Raw genomic sequence first — 21,791 nt, 5'->3', positions numbered from 1 at the left:
AACCTTAGAAGTCATCGTTGAATATTTTAAGAGGACGTCCTGGTTTTCTTTTTCCTACTAGCTTGTTTTGGTAATCTTTCTGTTTTCATTCTTTGAACGTGTTCCATCCATTTATGTTTATATTTTTTAATTTTTTCTATTACTGATTCCTGGTTTAATTCTTTCATAATTTCTTCATTTCTTTTGTGATAAAATAGAGTATACTTTGCAGTTTTTCTCATAAACTTCATTTCAGCTGTTATTAATCTTTGTTTGTCTTTTTTGTTTTATTGTCCAGATTTCATTTCCATACAATAGGACTGCTAGGGCTAATATATTGTATACTTTTAGTCTGGTTTGTTTTTGAACTAGGTTTGGTTTAAATATAGAGTTAATTACTCCTGTTATTTTTAAATATTTTGCAATTTTTAGGTATATATCTTTTTCATTTTCATATATAACCATACAGCCTAGGTAGTTAAATGAATTTACCTGTTCTAAAATCTTATTATCTATTACTAATTTAATTCTTACTGGATTTTATCCTTTAAAGGCCATCATTTTTGATTTTTCTGTTGATATTATCATTCCATAATCTTTGGCTATCTCATTTAAATTTAAAATATCTTTCTCTAAGTTATCTTCAGAATTTGTAATTATTTTTTATTTGGTCATCAGGACAAAAAGGAGATGGTTTAAGTTCACAGTCGGAGAAAGTTTAATACCTTGATGGAAATTTTTATTCCCTTTTATTATTATTTCATTTAGGTAAATATTAAAAAGAGTTGCTGAGAGGGGACATCCCTGCCTTGGTTTATCTCTCTCGTATATTATAACTCGTGGTTTAATCCTATTTGTATTTGATTATTTTCATATATATATATATATATATATATATATATATATGTGTGTGTGTGTGTGTGTGCTATCTCACTGTGTAAACTCTGGCTATTTTGAATTCGAAGGTAAACTATATAAACAGGTCAAAGGATTAGCTATGGGAAGCCCCCCTCTCTCCTGTACTAGCCATCATTTTTTTCGAGGATTTTGAACAAAAGGCAATCTCCTCTTTTAGTGTAAAACCAAGAATTTGGTTTAGATATGTGGACGATATATTCCTCATATGGGAGCATAGTATTGAGAATCTTCACAGGTTTCTCAAACACTTAAACAACCTCCATCAGGATATAAAATTGACCATGGAGATTGAAGAAAATACTTCCATCTGTTTCCTAGATGTTAAACTCACCAAGATGCCTGAATCAATAAAAGTCTCTATATTTAGAAAGCCAACACACACAGACAGATATTTGCATGCATCCTCACATCACCATCCAGCGCAAAAGTTGGGTATTATATCAACTCTTGCGAATTGTGCAAGATCTGTACTGTCAGATGAAGAACTAACAAAAGAACTACATCATCTTAAATGGACCTTTAAAAACAGTGGCTACTCTTTAAGAAGTATTAACAATCAATTATCCCACCGTCAACATAGAGACACAGGACAACTCCAAAGGTCATATCTCCTTGCCATATATCAGCACACTATCCAAAAAAGCTGAGTAGAATCCTAAAGAAGTTTAACATACAAACATGCTTCTCGACTCTGCCAAAAATAAGATCACGTTTCAACAACTATAAACAATCTCACAACCTTCTACAATTCCCAGGTCTATACAAAGTCACGTGAGTGCAGAAAACCTTGCTATGGCCAAACAGAGAAATCTATCCTCCTACGTCTCAAGGAACACCAGAGAGACATTGCTTACAAGAGAACCAGAGCTACTGCTCTATCAGGCCATGTCCTGTTTTCAATAAACACGAACAACGAAAGCCGCCAACCAGAGATCGCATGGTTCCACACACGCACAAGTGTACAACAATAGAACTTTAACACGGACTATAGCTCAAGTTCATGATAACTGTAATTCACAGTCGAATATTATAACTTTATAATTGTATAGCTTTAGAGTGTCTTTTAATATCTTTCTATGTTCTTAACGCCTGATGAAGTCAATCTCGACAAAACGTGTTGCGTTTTTCAAATAAATCTCATTTTGTTATAACTCTCGGGTTTTTAGTCAGTTTATATTAAAAATGAATATATATATATATATATATATATGTTAAAGATACCAAGCTATTTTAAACCTGGTTTTACTCCATTTCCCAAGTAAGCTTATTCTACCTTTACCGTGGCTTTGACTTGCACTACTTTGAGGGTCAGCTAGACTTGCAGTACGTGTAGGCGCAAACTTGACTTGTTCGTCTGTTTGCTTACTTGGGAAATGGAGTATAAGGTAAAATACTTTCTACATATATATATATATATTTTTTTTTTGTTTTGTTTTCTTATGATAGCTTTTAGGATATTATTTGGTATTTTTCTTTTAATGCGTTAAATAAAATGCTTATTTTAACTTTGTTGAATCCTTTTTCAAAGTCAATAAACGTAGTATGTGTTTTGTTTCTAAATTGTATTCTCTTCTTTTCTCTATTATTAATTTTAGGCAAAAAAGCCGGGTCTATACGTGACCGTCCCTTTCTAAATCCATTCTGTACTTCTAAAATAAAATTTTCAGAATATTTTATTAGTTTGGTATTTAAAATTTTACTCTATATTTTGTAACAGGAATTTAGTATACTTATACCACTATAATTTTTAGGGTCATCTCTACTACCTTTTTTAAAGATAGGAATCGCAATTGCTTTTTTTTTCATTCTATTGGGGGGTTACCAGTTGAATAGATTTTATTTAAAAATAATGCGAGTCTTTCTTTGAACCTAGTTCCTGCATATTTATATAGTTCTGAACCTAGCTTATCTTCTCTGGGTGATTTTTCATTTCTTGTTTCTTTCAGGCAGATTTCTAATTCTTAGTTATTTCCTTTTCATTAAATTTTTGCCAGTTATCATTTTTAAAATATTTATCTGTCCACAATTCTCAATAGAAATTTAGAAATTCTTCTCATTTTAATTCGGTGTTTAATTTTATGTTTTCTTTAGTATCTGTGTTTAAGTTTTTCAAAATCTTATGTACATTGGGTCTTACCGTATTTTCCGGTGTATAAGACACACCCAAGAAATTTAACACAATTTTCTTGATGGAAGTGAAGAAATGATCTTCACTTCCATCAAGGGCGTTGCTAATTCCACATTTCAAGAAAGATTTAACAATAGTTTGTTCATTCATTTTCGACCAAGATGTCTTAACCCACTTGCACACTTGAGAGATTGATGGCCGTTTCAGGGTGCCCTGTACACCGGCATTCATCATCCACTTGTTTCACTCTTCCCTCATAAAGACTTTAAAGGGTTTGTTTAAAGATACATCAAGTGGCTGCAGTTGTGATGTAAGTCCTCCTGGTATGACAGCCAATTCAGTATTGCACTCTTGGAATTTTTGTTTGATTGAATCCTTAAGATGAGCCTTGAACTGATCAAATACAAGGAGAGCTTTCTTCTTTAGTAGTGCGCCATTCCTTCTTTTCCATGCTTTATCTATCCACGCTTTCATCCATCCAACCTTTTTCATTCTAATTCCACATTTCAAGAAAGATTTAACAATAGTTTGTTCATTCATTTTCATCCATCCAACCTTTTTCATGCACATGTACAATCAGTCCTGTTGGTATTTTTTCTGTAGGCAGAGTCTTCTGCTTAAAAATTATCATTGGCGGCAGCTTCATACCATCAGCACAACATGCAAGAACTACAGTGTAGTGTGTTTTTTCATGTCCACTGGTTTTGATTGTAATGCTTTTCTCACCTTTCTCAGCTACAGTTCTATTTGAGGGAACATCAAAGGTTAAGGGCGTTTAATCCATATTGGCTATCTGTCCCATTTCAAAATTGTAATTTTTTCGATATTGAATCACATATTTATCAAAAGATTACGCTCGCAGGCTACTTGGACTGCATGTGTACGAATCATTTTTGTTGAAATGGCAATGCCATTTTGCCGATTTTCTTGCACTCATTTCAAAAGTTCGGTCTCTAGTTCTGGCCACTTCACAATTTTTCCATGTTCTGCACGCTTTTCATTATACAAATTGTACAAAATCTCCTTCTGAGTTCTAATCATTTTTTCTGTAGACGGAGGTCCAAAATGTCTTTCAGCTTTGGCCTTAGGCACCAGGAGAAAGAGCCCCCCCCCCAGTGTGTGTGTGTGTGTGTGTGTGTGTGTACACACGCACACACAGTCGGGTCTCTTTTTATGTGGTAGGTACGTTCTACAGAAAACCACATATAAAAAATCGCACAAAAAAGACCTAACTTACGTTGAAAAATTAGGGATATGTTCCATAATTTTCTAAAACCGCATAAAACCGAAGCAATAATTAAAATAAACCTGAAACGCATAAAAAAAGTTTTTAAAAATTCAGGAAAATAAGAATGGCTAAGTTTGTTTTAAAGCTTTATTCATTAAATTTTATTGAAAAGTAACAATTTTTTTTTTTTACATTTTGTCATCATAATTATCATCGCTATTAGACAATATTTGGCAATGTTTGCAAAATTACTTTTATCACCAGAAGAGATAGTCAGTGCATCAGATTTGTATGATAAAGGCAATTGTTCTTCACAAACAGAATTAGCTTCACCCTCGTTCTGTGCTGATTTTTTTCTTCTGACAATGTAATCAATGATTAAACTTTGCGATGATCATTTCACTAATTTTTTATACAGCTGGCGATATCCAGACATACAGTTCTTCAGCTCACATTGGAATTTAAAGCCTCGTTCAGAATTTGTGTCATTAACAAGAAAATGATTTTCCCGTTTATTGCACGGTTCAAGACCTTCTCGAATTATATTTGCAGTGAGCGGGACAGGTTTTTCTTTCTCTTCGCGATCATTTTCTTGATCTCTGACGATATTTAAAGTTAATCGATATCCAATAATATCATCATCAATTAAGGCATTATCCACAAGCAATTCTACATCATTCTGGCTAAATGTATCAAAACCTTCTTCACCAATTTCCTGTGCCAAAGTAATGATTTCAGCTGATAATGTAAATGTTTGCATGATTGCACTGTTTGCAATACATCCAGGCCAAGTTGCTTTACAGCAGCCATTTGAAGTTTGCAGTCTTATTTCAGTGATAGCAGATGCAACATGATTTAAGCAGTCCAAAATAGAAATTTTTTTCCAAACGTCAGTTACTGTTAATGATTCATTTTCTAGTTTATCCAATATAAACTGAAAAGTGTGCTTAACATAATATTTTTTAAAAGTAGCAATTATGCCTGGATCTAATAGGTGAATAATGCTTGTTGTATTGGGTGGAAAAAACACTACCTGCACATTTTGATGTTCTAAATTCATTGTCAACAATTAATAAAACTTTAAAAAGAGTTTTTTTGCTTCATATATGTTTCCACTTCTGGTACAAAGCAATTATTAAACCATTCAGTAAATATAGCAATTGTTACCCAGGCCTTTGTATTAGCCATCCAATGTACCGGCAGCTGTTTTAGATCTTTGCCTTTTAGAGCACGTGATCTTAGAGATCAATTTACTAGAAGGGGTTTCAACATTCGATCTCCTGATGCATTGCTACAGAGTAATGACGTTACTTGATCTTCGCTTGCTTTAAACCCACTTGCTTTTTTTTTTTTTTTTCAGACTTTGTGATGTAAGTTCGACTAGGCATTTTCTTCCAAAACAATCCTGTTTCATCAGCGTTAAACACGTGATTGGGATAGTATCCGCAGTCTTCAATAATTTTGGCTAACTTTTCTGGAAAATTTCTGGCTGCTTCTTCATCTGTTGCTGCAACCTCACCTGTAATCTTCACATCATGAAGTGCATTCCTTTTTAAAAACCCGGTTAACCATCCTTTGCCAGCTGAAAATTCTTTATCAGCCTGGGAAGCAGAAGTAGACACCTCCAATTGCTTCATCTGTTCATAAAATTGAAGAGCTTTTTGTTTAATTAAATAACCACTTATAGGAATTCTTCTTTGAGTTAATTCTTCAATCCAAATTACGAGCGCTTGTTCCATTTTTTCTAATAAAGCATCTCTTGAGTACGATGATAACTTGGCACTTAATTTTGTGCCAGAAATGACAGATTTTCTTATTGCGACTTCATTCTTTTTAATTGCTCTTATAGTAGATTCGCCTAAATTAAAATGTTTACCAATCACCGTAGATACCTCTCCTTTTGCTAAGCAATCTAAAATTGCAATTTTCATTTCCAAAGAAATTGCTTTTCTTTGCTGCTTTTTTTCTTCTCCATTGGACCAGATTAAATCTTTAAAATAACAATTAGCAAAATGTAGACTTTCGATAATGAAAAGACAAACACTTACTCACATGCAAAATTAAACTTCCTTGACACTTGCTGCCACATTACGCCAGAATGTGCTGCAACACGCTGTTCATTATGTACAATGCGAAATCACGTGCTTTATAGGTGAAATTATAGGTAAAATAGTTAACACTTTAAAAACTACAATGATCATAAAAGAGAAGTTAATTTTCTGCTGTGTAATAATAAACAACTCATCCCACAATACGGATTGATTACCCTATTTTCGGAATGGATTCTCCTTCTGTTGACATGCGCAGATGTGTCGAAGGGTCTCGTATCTGTGGGCATACTATACATAAGTTTTGAAGTTATGCACTGCACACACACAGACATACATATATGGTGCCCCCCCCCCCCCATCCTCCACCCTTGGGATGCACTCTCTAGAAGTTACAGGGTCCCCAAAAGCTTGTCATCATAATATATGCTAAATTATGTGCATTTGCTAGGGCATTAAAAAAAAAAAGTGTAAGTTGTTGAGTAAATAGAAAAATTATTTGCATTCTCACTTTTATTAGATTCCTCGTTCTTTGACCTTATTCTTTGATTATGTTAATATGCATTGGACATCTAAGACATTTAACATTTTTGCACACTATCTATCTACATTAATAATCATTATTTGCTGCTGACAGTGTTATAGAATCATCTTCAATATACATGGCCTGATTGACCACATGGATAGTATATTGGCTCTCCAACCAGTAAGATGTTGATTTAAATCTGACGATGAACATAAATGCTTGCGAAAGCCATTAGGCAGCAGATGAATTTCATCACCCAGTGCAAAATGACCTCCATTCTATATTGAGGGACTAAATTGGCTTGCAAAACTACCATGTGTAGTTGATATAACAGAGTTTCCAGATTATCTATTTCTTAATTCACATATGTTACTAATATTCTGTAGGTTTTTCATGAATGCTATCCACATAAATTTTGATCTAGATTGAATATCAATAAATCATTGGAGTTGGAGGAAGAGATAGCGATGTCCATTGAAAAAAAAATCCAGATAGGATTATTATTATTACTTTTGATAATGATTTTCAGCAAGATCAGTTTCCTCTTCTTGGGCTGACTTCACATCCAGCTTACCTTGGTATGAACATTTTACATCCATAGCCTCCTCAGCCTGCATAAAACTTCATTTTGTTTTTCATTCAAAGCACTTCTTCACTTCTGCATAACTCTTAACATTTTATAAATCCCAAATCCACCTGACCCTTTCAATATTGTTCTTGCATTTGCAATGGCATGCTCAAAGTCTTAAGAATAATTGCTTGTCTACAGGAGAAGGAAATCCACCTAATATATCATCTCTCTCTCTCACAGATTACCTCCAATCACTTTCATATAAATGCTCTGTTTTGCGTATGATTTTTTATGGGTGTTTTCATGGGCATTTCCTCACCAAATTGGCTACTATCATTCCTCTACTTTCCTTTGATCATGTAAGAACATGAGCAGCCATTAGTTAACATCCATACACAGTCTGACTCCAAAATATCAAGCCAACTTCTCATCTTTTTCATATCCTTTAAATAATATGGAGAACAAAAATTTTAATCCTAAATCCTTGTTAACCACACTTTAATATAACTTCCGGGGATGACATATTACTCCAAATAATGCTTAAAAATTTTCATGTCTATCCACACAGTAGCTTTAACTGAAGCAGCTTCTTTGTTTCTGTCTTGTCCCTCCCTCCCACGTTTTTTCCGTTTCATCTTTCAGCCAGTGTTTGTAACTCACTACATTTAGTCTGTTTTCATAAGAAGCATTTTCCTCAGATTTTACACCATTTTGGTCACCCATCTGTAGATCCTCTCTACCAGTTCCTCATCCTGTAGAAACTCTGGGTCCAAATCTAAGCATAGTAGTCGCAGTATTTTTTGTTTATATTACTTGACATGAGATCAAATCAAGTCCTATAAGGAGAGATTTCATTGTTGCTTGTTACCTTGTTTCTTCCAAGCGATCCTTTGTGCTATTTTGCTTTCTTTTACGATTTGATCTGTCATGCAATTAAGTTATGTAGCACAACTTGCAGTCTGGGAAGAGGTCAATATGGAGGTAAGGTAACTCATCCAAGTACAGAGACATATGGCTCACTACTGTTTACCTGCCTTCTCTTTGATCCAACTTCACTGTATAACACCTCTGTGATGTCAGGCCATCAGTTATCCTCTTATCCATGTTAACACATTTATGTCCATCTCCATTTTCTTCAGATTATGTAATAAAGTTCCATGCAGCATCCCATCATGCTTCTGCAAAGTGTACTCATATTGTGGTGTAGCTATTTCCTTTATTCAACTCAGCTGTCATTTTATAAGTAAATTACTAGGATAAGACCTTTCCTTCAGAAAGCCATGCTGTACCCATAAAATATTGTATTCCTATCCACTTATTCCTGAATTCTCTTTAACCAGCTTTTCCAGTGCCTTAATTGCTTATGAGTTGCTGATCAGTGTATAATTTAAATTCTTTAATGTGCAACTCATTTACATAATCTTCTTCAGTATCATTCACCAGATGCTTCTTTTACCCATCCTTTGACCTGTGAAAGAGTAAATATGCCATTTCTCTCATGCCAACCTCACCATTCCTCTCATTTTTCTTCATTTCTTTCATATTATCTTTTATTTGACTGAAATCATTCGGACTTATTTACCTTCACTCTTTCCTGCATTTCTCTCTGAAACTCGTATATTTTTCATTTTTATGCCTTTTGTTCTCTTCTGTTCTCACTTTTCACCAACAAACCTCTTGCCTTCAATAATGAATACACTGTGCACCCACACCACGTTAGACACCAAAGTAATGCCATAATAATATGACAGTAAACTTAAATTAACGTGCACTAATTCAAACACCTCACTTTCAATTAAAGCTAATTGAATGTGCATGAACTTATTCAATGGGAGGGGGAAGATGCAATGTTATCTTTTTATTTATTTATTTATTACCAGTTGTAGTGTGTATCCTCTACTGGAACCACCATATAATCCACAGATGCAAAGCTTTGAATGCAGCATGTCAGTTTGTAGTTACTGATCTAGGATGCATGTGATTTTAATTTACTGATATAATACTGTTGCTATCCTTATAAGATACTAAATCTATCATTTGATTCTCGGAATTAAGTTCTGGCTTATCCAACAGTGCATCAGAGATTTTCAGCCTATAGAATTGAAAGCTAAGCTATAGATAGTTATTGATTTAAATAAGTAAACAGTGCTAATGCATGACTAACCTCTGGTGTATAAAATTGTGTATAACAGTGATGGTGGAGGAGGCATCGACATTTTGGTATTCATTATGAAGTAATCTTGTTAAGGTAGACAGAGAGCACATTTGAAATGTCATCTATTTGAAGTCAAAAAAGAAACAATAATACAAATTGATCTTAAAAGTAACGATTGGGCTATACTAAATCTGTTTCCCAATGTAACAGTTTGGTATATGATAACTTGTTAAATATTAGAATAATCTAGATCATATCTGGATCTGGAAAACACATGCATTTAACAGATAGTTTGTGATCATTTTCGGTTAATTTTGGCAAGTTAATATCTTAAGGCTTTTAATTTTGAATTATAGAAGAGGGTCTTAAGAAATTCTAGATGAATTGTGACTGACTATATTTCTTAAATATAGAGTTTTGTATAATATTGAATATCTAAGTTTGTTTATAGAACTAAAATATTTGATCAGTAGATGTTTTGCATTTAAAAAAATAAAATTAAATAAATCTTTTCACTTATCAGGACTGCAGAATGCAGAAGATAATATATACGAAGAAGTTGATCTTCAGCAGATATGCAAAGGAGAAAGTGAGGACACAGTCAGTTGGTTTGGTTCTGAAGTTGGAGGGGAGCAGTCAACAAGCTCTGCCAGTGAGGAGGTAGAGGAGGAAAGTGGAGCTTCAAAATTGGCATCTTATATTATTGGTAGAAAGAAGAAAGCAAAAAAGAACCAAGAGGTTTGTTTTTTTTCAAGATACTGTTTGAATATGAAAAGAATGGATTTAACATTAATTAAATAAATGTTAATCTTTTTATCTCTTTCATCTAAACTTTTGATTAACAAGTGACTTCAGTTGGATTGCCAGCTTTCTGACTGAACACTCACCTTGGCTTCTAAGTATGCAGATAATGCACATGTCCCACACGGCTCTGTTATCTCACCAATCCTATTCCTTCTGTGCAGAAATGAGCAGACTACCAACCCAATACATAGTGTTGTTAATGACCGCACATTGCTTTCCTCCTTTTCATTTGACAAACCTAGTAATGCACAAATCTCCAGAGCCTTTACCACTGCTACCTTAAATACAATCTCCAAAACGTTCATCAGTGGGATTTAGATAATCTTGCCAATTTCAGTGCTAGTAAAATGTAGCTTTGCCTTATTTCCAAAAAAAAAAAAAAAAAAAAAAACCTTTTCATCCTACCTTAGTTCTGACAACACCCAAATCCCTATGCACGATGAGATTTATGTTCTTGGGATAACACTAACCTCAAATCTCTCTCTCTCAGCACAAACATTACAAATTTGCATATTTGTAATGTTTCAACATATTACTTCTCTGCTCCAAACAAAATTTTTTCCCAAGGAAACAAAACACATACATGGCTCTAGAGCTCTCGAAAGTAAAATGTGAACAAGCTCTTCTTGCCATCTATGGTACTAGTGTGCTATAGGTTGATCAGCATCTCATGAGTTTCCCATTAAAAAACATTAATTCATACTCAATGAATAATATTTAGATAATAATGAATAAAATCCTGCATCTGTAGGATTTTATTCATGATCTCAGGCTAGGAAAGGAAGACTGTGTGCTTTGATTTTCTTAAAAGAAATGTTTATTTACAAATATGCATTATTTGTAAAAATTGACCCTCTCTTCCCCTATATACACTGCCATTTCATACATATTATTCTTGAATGTCTATCTGTTTTTTGGTATGAGCTGAAAAATTTTTTGACACTGCACATGGTATTCAGTTCAGAACTATTCATTTCAATCTACTGAATTTTAAATAAAAAAAAGAATACCATTGTAACAAAATAAGGAAATTCACAATTCTTGGTTCTAATTTTCTCCTGTAATAATTACGTTTGACAACCAATATTAAAGATAAAAATTGAAGATGTTAAGTATTTATCATCAGTATTTATTATTTTTCAACAACAATAGTATGCATATAAAATTAATTGAAATAATTAAGAAAAAGATACTTCAAAACTTTCCAGGAAACCATATTTAATTTATTCACAAACAGTCAGTAATACTGAATGCTTATAAATAACTTCAGGAGTTAAAGTAATGTCTGTGGACTTCAGAATAATATGTTGTCTTTTGGATTAGCAGAATGGCATAATTCAAATAAACTGATAAAAAAAAAAATTCTCAATTAATTTTTTCCTGTGCATGAGTACTAGCGTTCATGTGTTTGGAATTATAAGAGTGCTAGGGGAGGGGGGGATGATCTTTGTGACTTCTGTGCCTCATTTCCTTTATCTTTGGATGAAGATTGGAAACAATCTTCATCCAAATATCTGCACTTTGAACTTTTCACTAAAAACAGTTCTTATTGGCATGGAAACATTAATTTTTTACATTCCATTAAAATTCTCATTTCATCTCTTACATGAGCTATTTAAGTATGCCATCAAAAAAAAATGACAGCCATTGTCTTTCACTAGTACATAGCATTTTAGTGCTGATTACATGTGAAACCTGCAATGAAAACCTTTCACAAACAAGTTGAAATTGACACATTTTGTGCCAATTTGTGACTTTTTTTTCTTTTTCTTTTTTTTTTTTCACATTTGTTCATTGAAATTTCTATTTTTCTTTTCAGTTTACTCTGAATTTGAATTAACTACAAGCAAATTATCTAAATCCAAATGCTAGTCATTCTTTTTCTTGCTAAAGCTAATAACTGTAAATCAAGTCCAACCCTCTTTCGACTTTTTGTACTCAATTCTATTGCAACATTATCCACAGGATTATTGCCATAAAAATCACTTTTCCAGTTTTTACATTGACAGTCTTGGTGCCATGTTCTCCCATGACTCTGAAGTGTAACACTTCTTGCTGTCAAAGTAATTCAATAATTGACTGGCTTCCTTCTGCTGTAGGTAGTGCTGTTTATATTGATGGCTTTACACTTTTCTGTCATTCCTTTAAAATGAAATAATTGAAAGATGACTTAGACAAGTAGTTGATTACATATGTGTGTGCACACTTTTCTAAAAAATGCAGTCTCATCTGGTACCACAATTATGATGGAGTGAACTGTTATCCCAGCAGTAAAAGAAACCATTTTGACAGAATATTTACATTCCTTGCACATCAGCTAAGAGAAAAGTGCAAGAGAGAATGAACATCCTTCATGTAATAAAAAAAAAAAAAAGACCAATGAACATTTTACATAATTGAAAAACTTTAATAATGTTATTTAAAAAATACAGTTATCTTGCAAAGATAAGTCAAACTGGATCATTAGACTAAACACCAGGTGAAACACGATCAGTTAATTCACAGCTTGATTATGATCCAAGTCATTGGTTGGATTCAATCTATATTCCCTGATGGTAAATTAGTTGGATTCATCTATCATCAGTAGTTGTGAATAGGTACTGGTACTTTTCATGTGTTAATCATTCAGAGCATTATGGTAAAGTAAATGAACTTATTCTCACACTTCAGTGGAAGCAGTTCTCACTTAACTCTACCTTAAAAATCTTTGCATGACCATCTTATGTGGACTAGCATTTTTTCCCTTCATTGGAAACTTCAATATCATACACACATTAGATTATATTTGCTCCTGTAGAATGCTTGTGAAAGAGATTATACAAGAATATGTTAATAATAACATATTCTTGCTGGACTGCCTCTTGCACATGTTATGCATCAGCACATGCAAGACACAGCCCGGTATGATTGTGTAAATATAGATCATGTTACTTGCATGGAACATGATAAAAAGTAAAGAAAAATATGTTATTTATATTAATAATATGTCATCATCTTCGGCCATTACTGAACCATTGCTGGATGAAGTCTTTCCAAGATGAATGACTCCAAGACTGTGTCAGTGGCTTTTTTTTTTCTCATATCACTCTTGCAGATCTCATAATTTCATCAGTCCATTGTAATTTTGGTCAGTGTTGTGGTCTTTGTATCTCTCATGGTATTCAACCCAGCATAGTAAATCCTCATGTTATGCAATTGAGCCATTCCAGAGGTTTTCATACAAGTTGAAAATCTGCATAAATAGAATCATGCTTAAATACGATGAATTTTTACATATATGTTTGTTTATTTAGTATCCTATTGAGAATGTAAATATAAGAACATATAATTGTAAGAAGACTAATTACATACGAGGATGGTCTGAAGAATTCTCGGCCTCGACCAAAGATAGCAACACTATCAGCAAGATTTTTTGTTTCTTAGTTGATTCATAAGCATCCATGTTAAATTGCAAGTTATTCTATCAAGTTGTTTTTTTATACAATTGTCTAAAGCAAAAGTGTTGTGTGTATCCCTTGAAATGAATAAAATTGAATATCGTGCAGTTATAAAATCCTTTGTAAAAGAAGGTTTAGTGTAAAAAAAAATTCATTCAAAGTTCATAAAAGTTTATGGGCACTATTCTCCTTCTTTTTTGGGAGAAGAAAATGGGAATGTACATGGTATGGACATGTACATTCCCAGTTTCACTTGAAATTTACATTGCTTAGCTGAGGTTTGGTTCTCTATGAAATGTGCAAGGGATATATAAGAAATGAATCAATCATATAGCAATTAGCTTTAATTGAAATCTCCAACTTCCTTTTTCTGTTCATAGTAAATCTCATAATAGTTCAAGCAAATTATTGACACATCCAAAACTGATTTTGAAAGTACCAAAAATAAGTAACCTGCATCATGTTCACTGGCAGTCATACTGGTGGTAGATGAGTGGAATGCATTGCTATGGTGGATACTAGTTTGAATCTTTTAGGTTAAACTTTAATTGTAGAATGATATTGTCTTAATGATAATGTACAGTGCCTGTGAGAGGAGAATTGTTTATCATTATTGCACAGTCAGGTCTATTGCATTCCATATGTCTCCAATTTACACTAATTGTCACTATATATATTACTCAGACTCTAATTGTGTGCATCATGTATTGAGCAGTACAATAAAGCTACTTGTTTTCTTGCATTTACAGTATGGTGTCTGCTGAGGACCAGATATTTATCACTATACAGACATTTTCATTCATCTTCCAACAGAATAGGCATAATGAGCATAACCCTTTTTATTCCTATGAGTGAAAATGAGTCCTTTTATGTTTCATGGCAAGCACACCAAGAGAATAAATAAAATATTAACTAACTTCTGTTTTTGTTGTTTATTTTGATTTTTTTTCTTTGTTTCTCCCCAATGGTTCCAGATACTTGGCTGGTTTATCCCACAAAACAGGAAATCTAGTAAGAACACACACGAGTAAGAGACATAACACAATTGGCTTGTAGCCTTAGTTGCTCTGGGTGTAAATTCAAAAAAAAACCTAACCCAGCTGCTCCTGTGAAATGTTTCCTTTGAGGTAATGCAACACATGATAAAGGTGGAGAAAGCTACATACATATCACTGCCTTCCAAAAATCAGATTAACATCTTGGGGAACTGAGAGGACCCTTATGAGATAAATTAATAACAGTTGATACATCGCTTATACATCACAGTGCCTAATCTTCCAAGATGAATCAAACAGAAATGAAATGGCTCTCACCCAGAGGCCAATTTGTTACCACCTATGGCAGCAGGCAGTTAAACATGAAGGCAGAGGGTGCTAAGAATCCCTGGGTAACCAGATCATGCTGCCATTGGAAATTAGACCTTGGAACTTTAAACTGTAGGCTCTGAGCAGTGAAGCACAGCTAACTGAAAAGCTGAAGTGACTAAAATAGGACATTCTCGGACTGTGTGAAGTTAGATGTAATGGTGAAGAAATTCTTCAGTTAAAATATGGAGACATACTGTGTTATAGAGGTCAAGATAAGGAAAGAATCAATGGAGTTGGATTCATAATCAACAAAAAATCGAAGAACAGCATAATAGAATTTAATAACATATCTGATCGAATAGCAAATATTGTTGTTCAAATCTCAAAAAGATACACTCTTAAGATCATCCAAGTCTATGCACCAACAATTGAAACCTCTCAATGATGTATTCCAGTCTACAATAAAGGAAAACATCATTTCAGATTTGTAACAGCAGACTTGAATGCTAGAATTGGTATACAACAATCAGATGAACATTCAGTGGGAAATTATGGATATGGCATGAGAGACGATAGAGGAGCAAGGTTAATAAAATCTGTAGAAAAAAAAAAAACCTGTACATCATGAATTCCTTTTTCAAGAAAAAAAACCACACACACACACACACACACACATGGAAGTGGACATGGAAAAGTCCATATGTTAAAAAACAATGAAATTGACTTTATTCTCAGCAATAAGAAAAACATCTTTCAAGACTGCTCTGTTATAAACACCTTAAAAATTGGAAGTGACCATCATATGGTATACAGTAAAATCCAAATAAACTGCCAAAAAGAAAGAAGAAAAATGTTTCGAAGATCAAATCAAAACATAGATGTACACAAACTCAACATTAAGAAAAAAGATATATTCCAACATGAACTAAACAATAGATTTAAACATCTTATTATAGATAACAATGCTGATCCATTAGAAAGTAATAACATTATTACCCAAAACTTTTTATAATGCTCACTTGAAATGTTTCTGTTCTGTGATACCAGCTATTTCAAGCTGGTATCACAGAACAGAAACAAGAAAAAATATCTGAATTAACAAAACTACTTATGAAGAAATGAAGAGAAATGAAACAATCAAATAACCTGCAGAATAAAATTGAATACACTGAATTGCGCAAAACAATCAGAAAATATATCACAGAAGAAATAAGAAAGTTCAATTGTAAATTCATACAACAAACAATTGAAAACAACCATCATCTCAAAAAAGCCAAATGGCAGTTGATGAACAGCAATGAACAGATGGTTGCAGAGTGGAACCATAACCAGAGATAGATATGCTATAGCAAAAAGAATTGAAGAATTTTACTCAGTACTATATCAGGATGATGAATTAAATGAAGAAGAAGACAACTCCGCAATAGCTGAAGTACCACAGATTCTACCAGAAGATGTTATGTGGAGTATCCAAAGCTTGCAAAATGGAAAAGCTACAGGTGAGGATGGAGTTATAGCTGAACTTCTAAAAGCTAGTGTAGAAATGATCTACAAACTCTTAGCAAAACTATTTACTTTATGCTTGAAGAAAAATGATGTACCAAGAACATGGAGGAAGGCTACCCTAATTCTGATACATTAAATAAAGGTGAGGTAGAAGACTTGACAAACTACAGACCCATCAGTCTACTATCAATGGTTTACAAAGTATTTACAGAAGTCTTAGCTCATAGTCTTTGTGCGATTCTAGACCTAACACAACCAAAAGAACAGGCAGGCTTTCGAAGTGGCTTTAGTACAATGGACCATATTCAAGTTGTACAGCGGATTATTGAACAGTGTAATGAATATCAGTTACCATTATGTCTTGGTTTTATTGATTATGAGAAAGCCTTTGATTCATTAAAAACTTGTGCAATACTTAAAGCATTACGAAACCAACAAGCGGAGGAGCCATATGTCAGGACCATCAAATCAGCCTACGTCGATGCCACATTAGCAGTTCATATTGATGGAAACATCTCTACTGTGGAAATACAGAGAGGTATAAGACAGGATGACACGATATCTCCAAAATTATTCACAGTGTGCCTAGAAGAAATATTCAAACTTTTTGATTGGGAAGGGAAAGGTCTGAAGATAAATAGAAGATATTTAAGCCATTTATGCTTTGCATATGACATAGTTATCTTTACTTCAACTGTGCATGAATTACAGACTCGTATCCATGAACTCCAAATTGCTAGCAAAACAGCTGGTCTAAAGATAAACCTAAAGAAGATCCAAGTTATGTTCAATAGCTATGTCCACCCAGAAATAGTAAAAATCAATAATGAGGAAATTAAACAAGTAGATCATTACATATCCTTAGGACAACAGATATCAATGGAACAAAATATCATGGATGAGATTAAAAGATGCACGAAGTTTGGGTGGAAAGCATTTGGAAAATTAAATTCAATATTCAAAAGCCAATTACCATTATGCTTGAAGACAAAAGTTTTTAGTCAATATATTCTTCCTATATTGACATTTGGCTGTGACACATGGACACTAAATGCAAACTTAATTCAAAAATGAAGAACAACACAATGCAGTATGGAAAGAAGTATGTTTGGTATCACAAGACTGGATCACAAACGGAATATGTAGATAAAAAACAAAACCAAAGGGTCTGACATCATAGGAAGAGTGAAACATCTCAAGTGACAGTGAGCTGGGCATATTGCTCAAAGACAAGGTCAACGATGGACAAAAGACGTACTTGATTTAATTCCACGAGAGGAAAAACAACCATGATGCAGACCTAAATCACAGTGGATTGATGATATCGTCAGATTTGCAGGAGTGACATGGACAGACAGTTTCGGAGTAATCTTGGAAAGGCCTTCATCCAGCAGTGGATCAACAATGACTGACGATGATAAATGTATGTGTGTGTATATCTTTAAACTGTTATATACTAGCAACACAGGTAAATCATAAATTAGATGGTTTTTAACTTTGCTCTAGAGGAAAGTTAAAAACCAGTTGAAAGAGAGGGATGGTGAGAAAGATAGGCGAAAAAATATTAAAAAATAAGGAAAAAAGAAAAAGAGCGATTTGACAACCGTAACGGATGTTAAAAGGGACGAAAGTGAGGCGGAAAGTAACAAAATTGAGAGAACGAATGAAAGTAGAAATGGCGTGATGCAGAAATTGCAAGTAAAAAAAAATTGAAAGAATGAATGATAGTGAAAAAAGAATGAATGATGGCGAAAGTTGGACGCATGTTGGAACAAAAGTACTGAACCAAAGAAGGATGAATGACAGTAAAAGTGAGAAGAATGATAGCGAAAGTTGGACGCATGTTAGTCCAAAAGTACGGAAACAAAGAAAGATATGTGAGAGTGAAAGTGAGAATAATGATAGTAAAGGTTGGACGTATGTTGGACCGAAAGTACGGAAATGAAGGATGAATGAGAGGGAAAGTGAGAAGAGGGGGTCGAGATTTAGAAAGTTAGAAAGATTTAATGATAGAGAGAATGTGTCGCGAGGTTCGGAAGGTGAATTGGATTGGATGAAGCAAGAAATGAAATAAAGAGAATTCAGGTCAAAACTATTAAAATAAATCATGATGGCATGAAAGAGTTAACAAAAGATGAGCAAGTGGCGTTGTATGACGACTCCATTATTAAAGGTGTGCTAGAGGATAAAATGCACAAGGTATGTTTTCCAGGCAGTAAAATGAGTACAGTGATTGAGGCATTGAATATGAGGCGGGAACGAGCAAAAGAATTAATTGTATTAATTGGTTCAAATGATTTGAGAGAGAACAAAGAGATGTCAAAATGAATGTCAGGAGACTGCTTGGAAAGATAAAAGAGAATAGTGTGACAGGAAGGGTAGTCAGTGTGTTGCCTAGGTATGATTGTGGTGAAATGAGGCGGAGAGCAAAGATTATGAATGATATTCTGGCTGAAATGTGTGAGGAGATGGGAGTACAGTTTGTTAATGTGTGGAATGAGTTTGAGGGACGAAGCGAGCTGTATGGGAGCGATGGACTGCATTTGAGTGGTTATGGTGTGAGTCGCTTGGAGAGACTGCTGCTGGAAAGTGGAGAAGTGGATAGAGAGAATGAATCAGATCGAGAGGGGAGTGCTGTGGGAGAGTGAGACAGGAGAGATTGAAGAAGTGGAAATGAATGGGGAAGTGAGTGGTATGAGTATAGAAAATGAGAAAATGGGTGTGCAAGAGGAGCAGGGAAACGGGAAGGCTCAGGGTGGACAGGGATACACAGCGTGAGAAAGGTGGATGCTCCAAGAGGAGGTGAGAGCATGTGTAGGCAGGAAAGTAATGGGATGATCAGGGATCAAGAGGAAACAGATGGAATTGCAAAGGGTTCTAAAATGAAGAAGCAGAAAGGGAAACGGCCCCCGTCCAGCATGGAGAGATCACATCGAGTGAATGGTATCAGTGGAACTAGCTGTAGATCCAGAAATGAGTTATTGTGTTTGTATACCAATGCTAGAAGTATAAGAAACAAGGCGGATGAAATGGTTACACTAATTGCGTCTGTGCACCCAGAGATTATCGGAATAAGTGAGACATGGTTAGATGAGGACGACATCCTGACAGGAATAGAGATGGAAAGGTATGATGTGTTTCGTGAGGATAGAAGGGGTAAAAAGGGAGGGGGAGTGCTATTGATGATAGAGAAAGAGTTATGTCCATACAAGGTAGAGATGCAAGAGGGAAATGGGGCCAGTGGTTTTGAGGCAATATGGTGTGAGATAGAGGTGAATAGAATCAAATACTTGGTGGGATGTTGTTATAGATCTGGTAATATGGATGGTGGTGATTGTGAAATGTATAGTCAAATAAGCCAAGCAAATAAGAAAAGGGTGATCATTATGGGTGATTTTAATTATGGCAATATAGACTGGAATGAAGAGATAGCAACTGGAAGTAAAGAAAATGAGTTTCTTGAGTTTTTGAAGGATAACTACCTCAGACAGTATGTAACAGAGGGCACACGAGGATTAAGGGTCTTGGATTTGATCATCGCATCGGAGGATGTAATTATCAATGAGGTATCAAATCATCCACCAATTGGTGAAAGTGACCATGAGGTGATTACTTGGGTGGTTGCCAGCAGTACAAGGACCCCTGTGAAAAAAGGGTATATGTGGGACTACAAGGGGGGGGGGGGGATTATGAAGAGCTCAGGAGACAGCTTGCAGGTGTAGCATAGAATGAGGAGTTAGCTGGAAAAGAGATCAATGGAGCTTGGGGATTTTCAAAAAATATTTAGTAGATGCAATGTCTAAATGTATACCATGGGTGAGACGGTTAAATAAGGTAGGTGTGAGATGGATGAATAAAGAGATTAAGTATGCAATACAGATAAAAAGGGCATTGTGGAGGCAGCATAAGAGAAGTGGAAGTAACCAATTTCATGAGGTCTACAAAGACCAGGCAAGGAGGGTGACTTTGTTGGTGAGAGTAGCTAAAGAGAGGTATGAACAGCAGTTAGCTAATGAAGCCAAAAAGAATCCTAGGGAGTTCTTTCGATATGTAGCCAGCAAAAGTTAGAATGATTATGGAAAGATGACATTGATTGGAGGAAATGGTATAAAGACAGCTGTTGCAGAATGTGTGGTGGAGATACTTAATGAGCAGTTCATAAAGATCTTTCAATCTTGTGAATGTGACTTCATGGAGAGATTAAGAGCAGTTGATGATGGGGAGGAGAGACTGACTGTAAGTGAGCAAGAGGTGTTTGGAGAGTTCAGTAAACTAGATATAAATAAGGCTGTGGGGCTTGATAATATATCACCGCATATTCTGAAGGAATGTGCCAGAGTTGACACCTGCCTTGACATATTTTTTTAATACGAGTCTTGCACTTGGTCAAGTCCCTAAAGAGTGGAAGGAGGGCAAGATTGTGCCACTTCATAATGGAGGTGATCGAACTCAAGCATCAAACTATAGGCCTATCTGTGTGTCAGGTGTTGTGGTTAAGTTGTTGTAGAAGCTTGTGAGAACTAGAATCCAGAGTTGGGTTGACAACAATAGTATAATCTTTGATGGACAGCATGGATTTGCTAAAGGGAGGTCGTGTTTTAGTAATCTACTTACTTATTACAATAAAGTGACTGCTTCCTTTGACAGAGGAGAAGATACACAGTAATATACTTGGATTTCACAAAAGCTTTTGATAGAGTACCTCATGATAAGTTGACAGTCAAACTAGAGCTGATGGGGTTGGATATTAGATTAGTGCATTGGATTGGAAACTGGCTATCTGATAGGTATCAACAAGTTGTGTATGGGGGTGCAATATCCAGGAAAAGGAAAGTCACTAGTGGAGTGCCTCAGGGATCTGTTTTAGGGCCATTACTATTTAACTTGTATATTAATGATATTGGCGAAGATTTGGATGGAGATATTCAGTTGTTTGCAGATGATGCAAAGTTGGGACAAACCATAAAGAGTAGTGAAGATGTTGCGGCCTTGCAAGAAGACTTGAATAAATTGAGTGCTTGGGCAAGCAAATGGGGATGTGAGTTCAATGTTGCAAAATGTAAGGTTTTAAAATTTGGAAAACAAAGATGGGATGCAGAATTTATGCTTAGTGAGAATATATTTTTGGAAGTAGAGGAAATAAGAGATCTGGGGGTGATAGTGGATAAGGATCTAAAATTTAGG

General features: G+C 34.6%; 1 protein-coding gene across 3 annotated transcripts in view; it reads left to right on the top strand.

The window, feature by feature from the left end:
• LOC150104441 (uncharacterized) overlaps window positions 1–21,791 on the top strand; it is a 328,160-nt gene that overhangs the window by 149,978 nt on the left and 156,391 nt on the right. For all 3 annotated transcript variants that reach the window (XM_090397017.1, XM_090397016.1, XM_090397015.1), the window contains one exon: window positions 10,077–10,291. In XM_090397017.1, coding sequence (XP_090253143.1) covers window positions 10,077–10,291 — 215 coding nt within the window. The remainder of the gene's footprint in view (window positions 1–10,076; window positions 10,292–21,791) is intronic.

This window comes from Typopeltis vanoorti, chromosome 8 (assembly GCF_054136105.1).
Source record: "Typopeltis vanoorti isolate ZY-2024b chromosome 8, IOZ_Tvanoo_1.0, whole genome shotgun sequence".
Lineage (NCBI taxonomy): Eukaryota > Metazoa > Arthropoda > Arachnida > Uropygi > Thelyphonidae > Typopeltis > Typopeltis vanoorti.
Note: the sequence above shows the minus strand (reverse complement) of the source record. Positions and strands in the feature narration are given on the sequence as shown.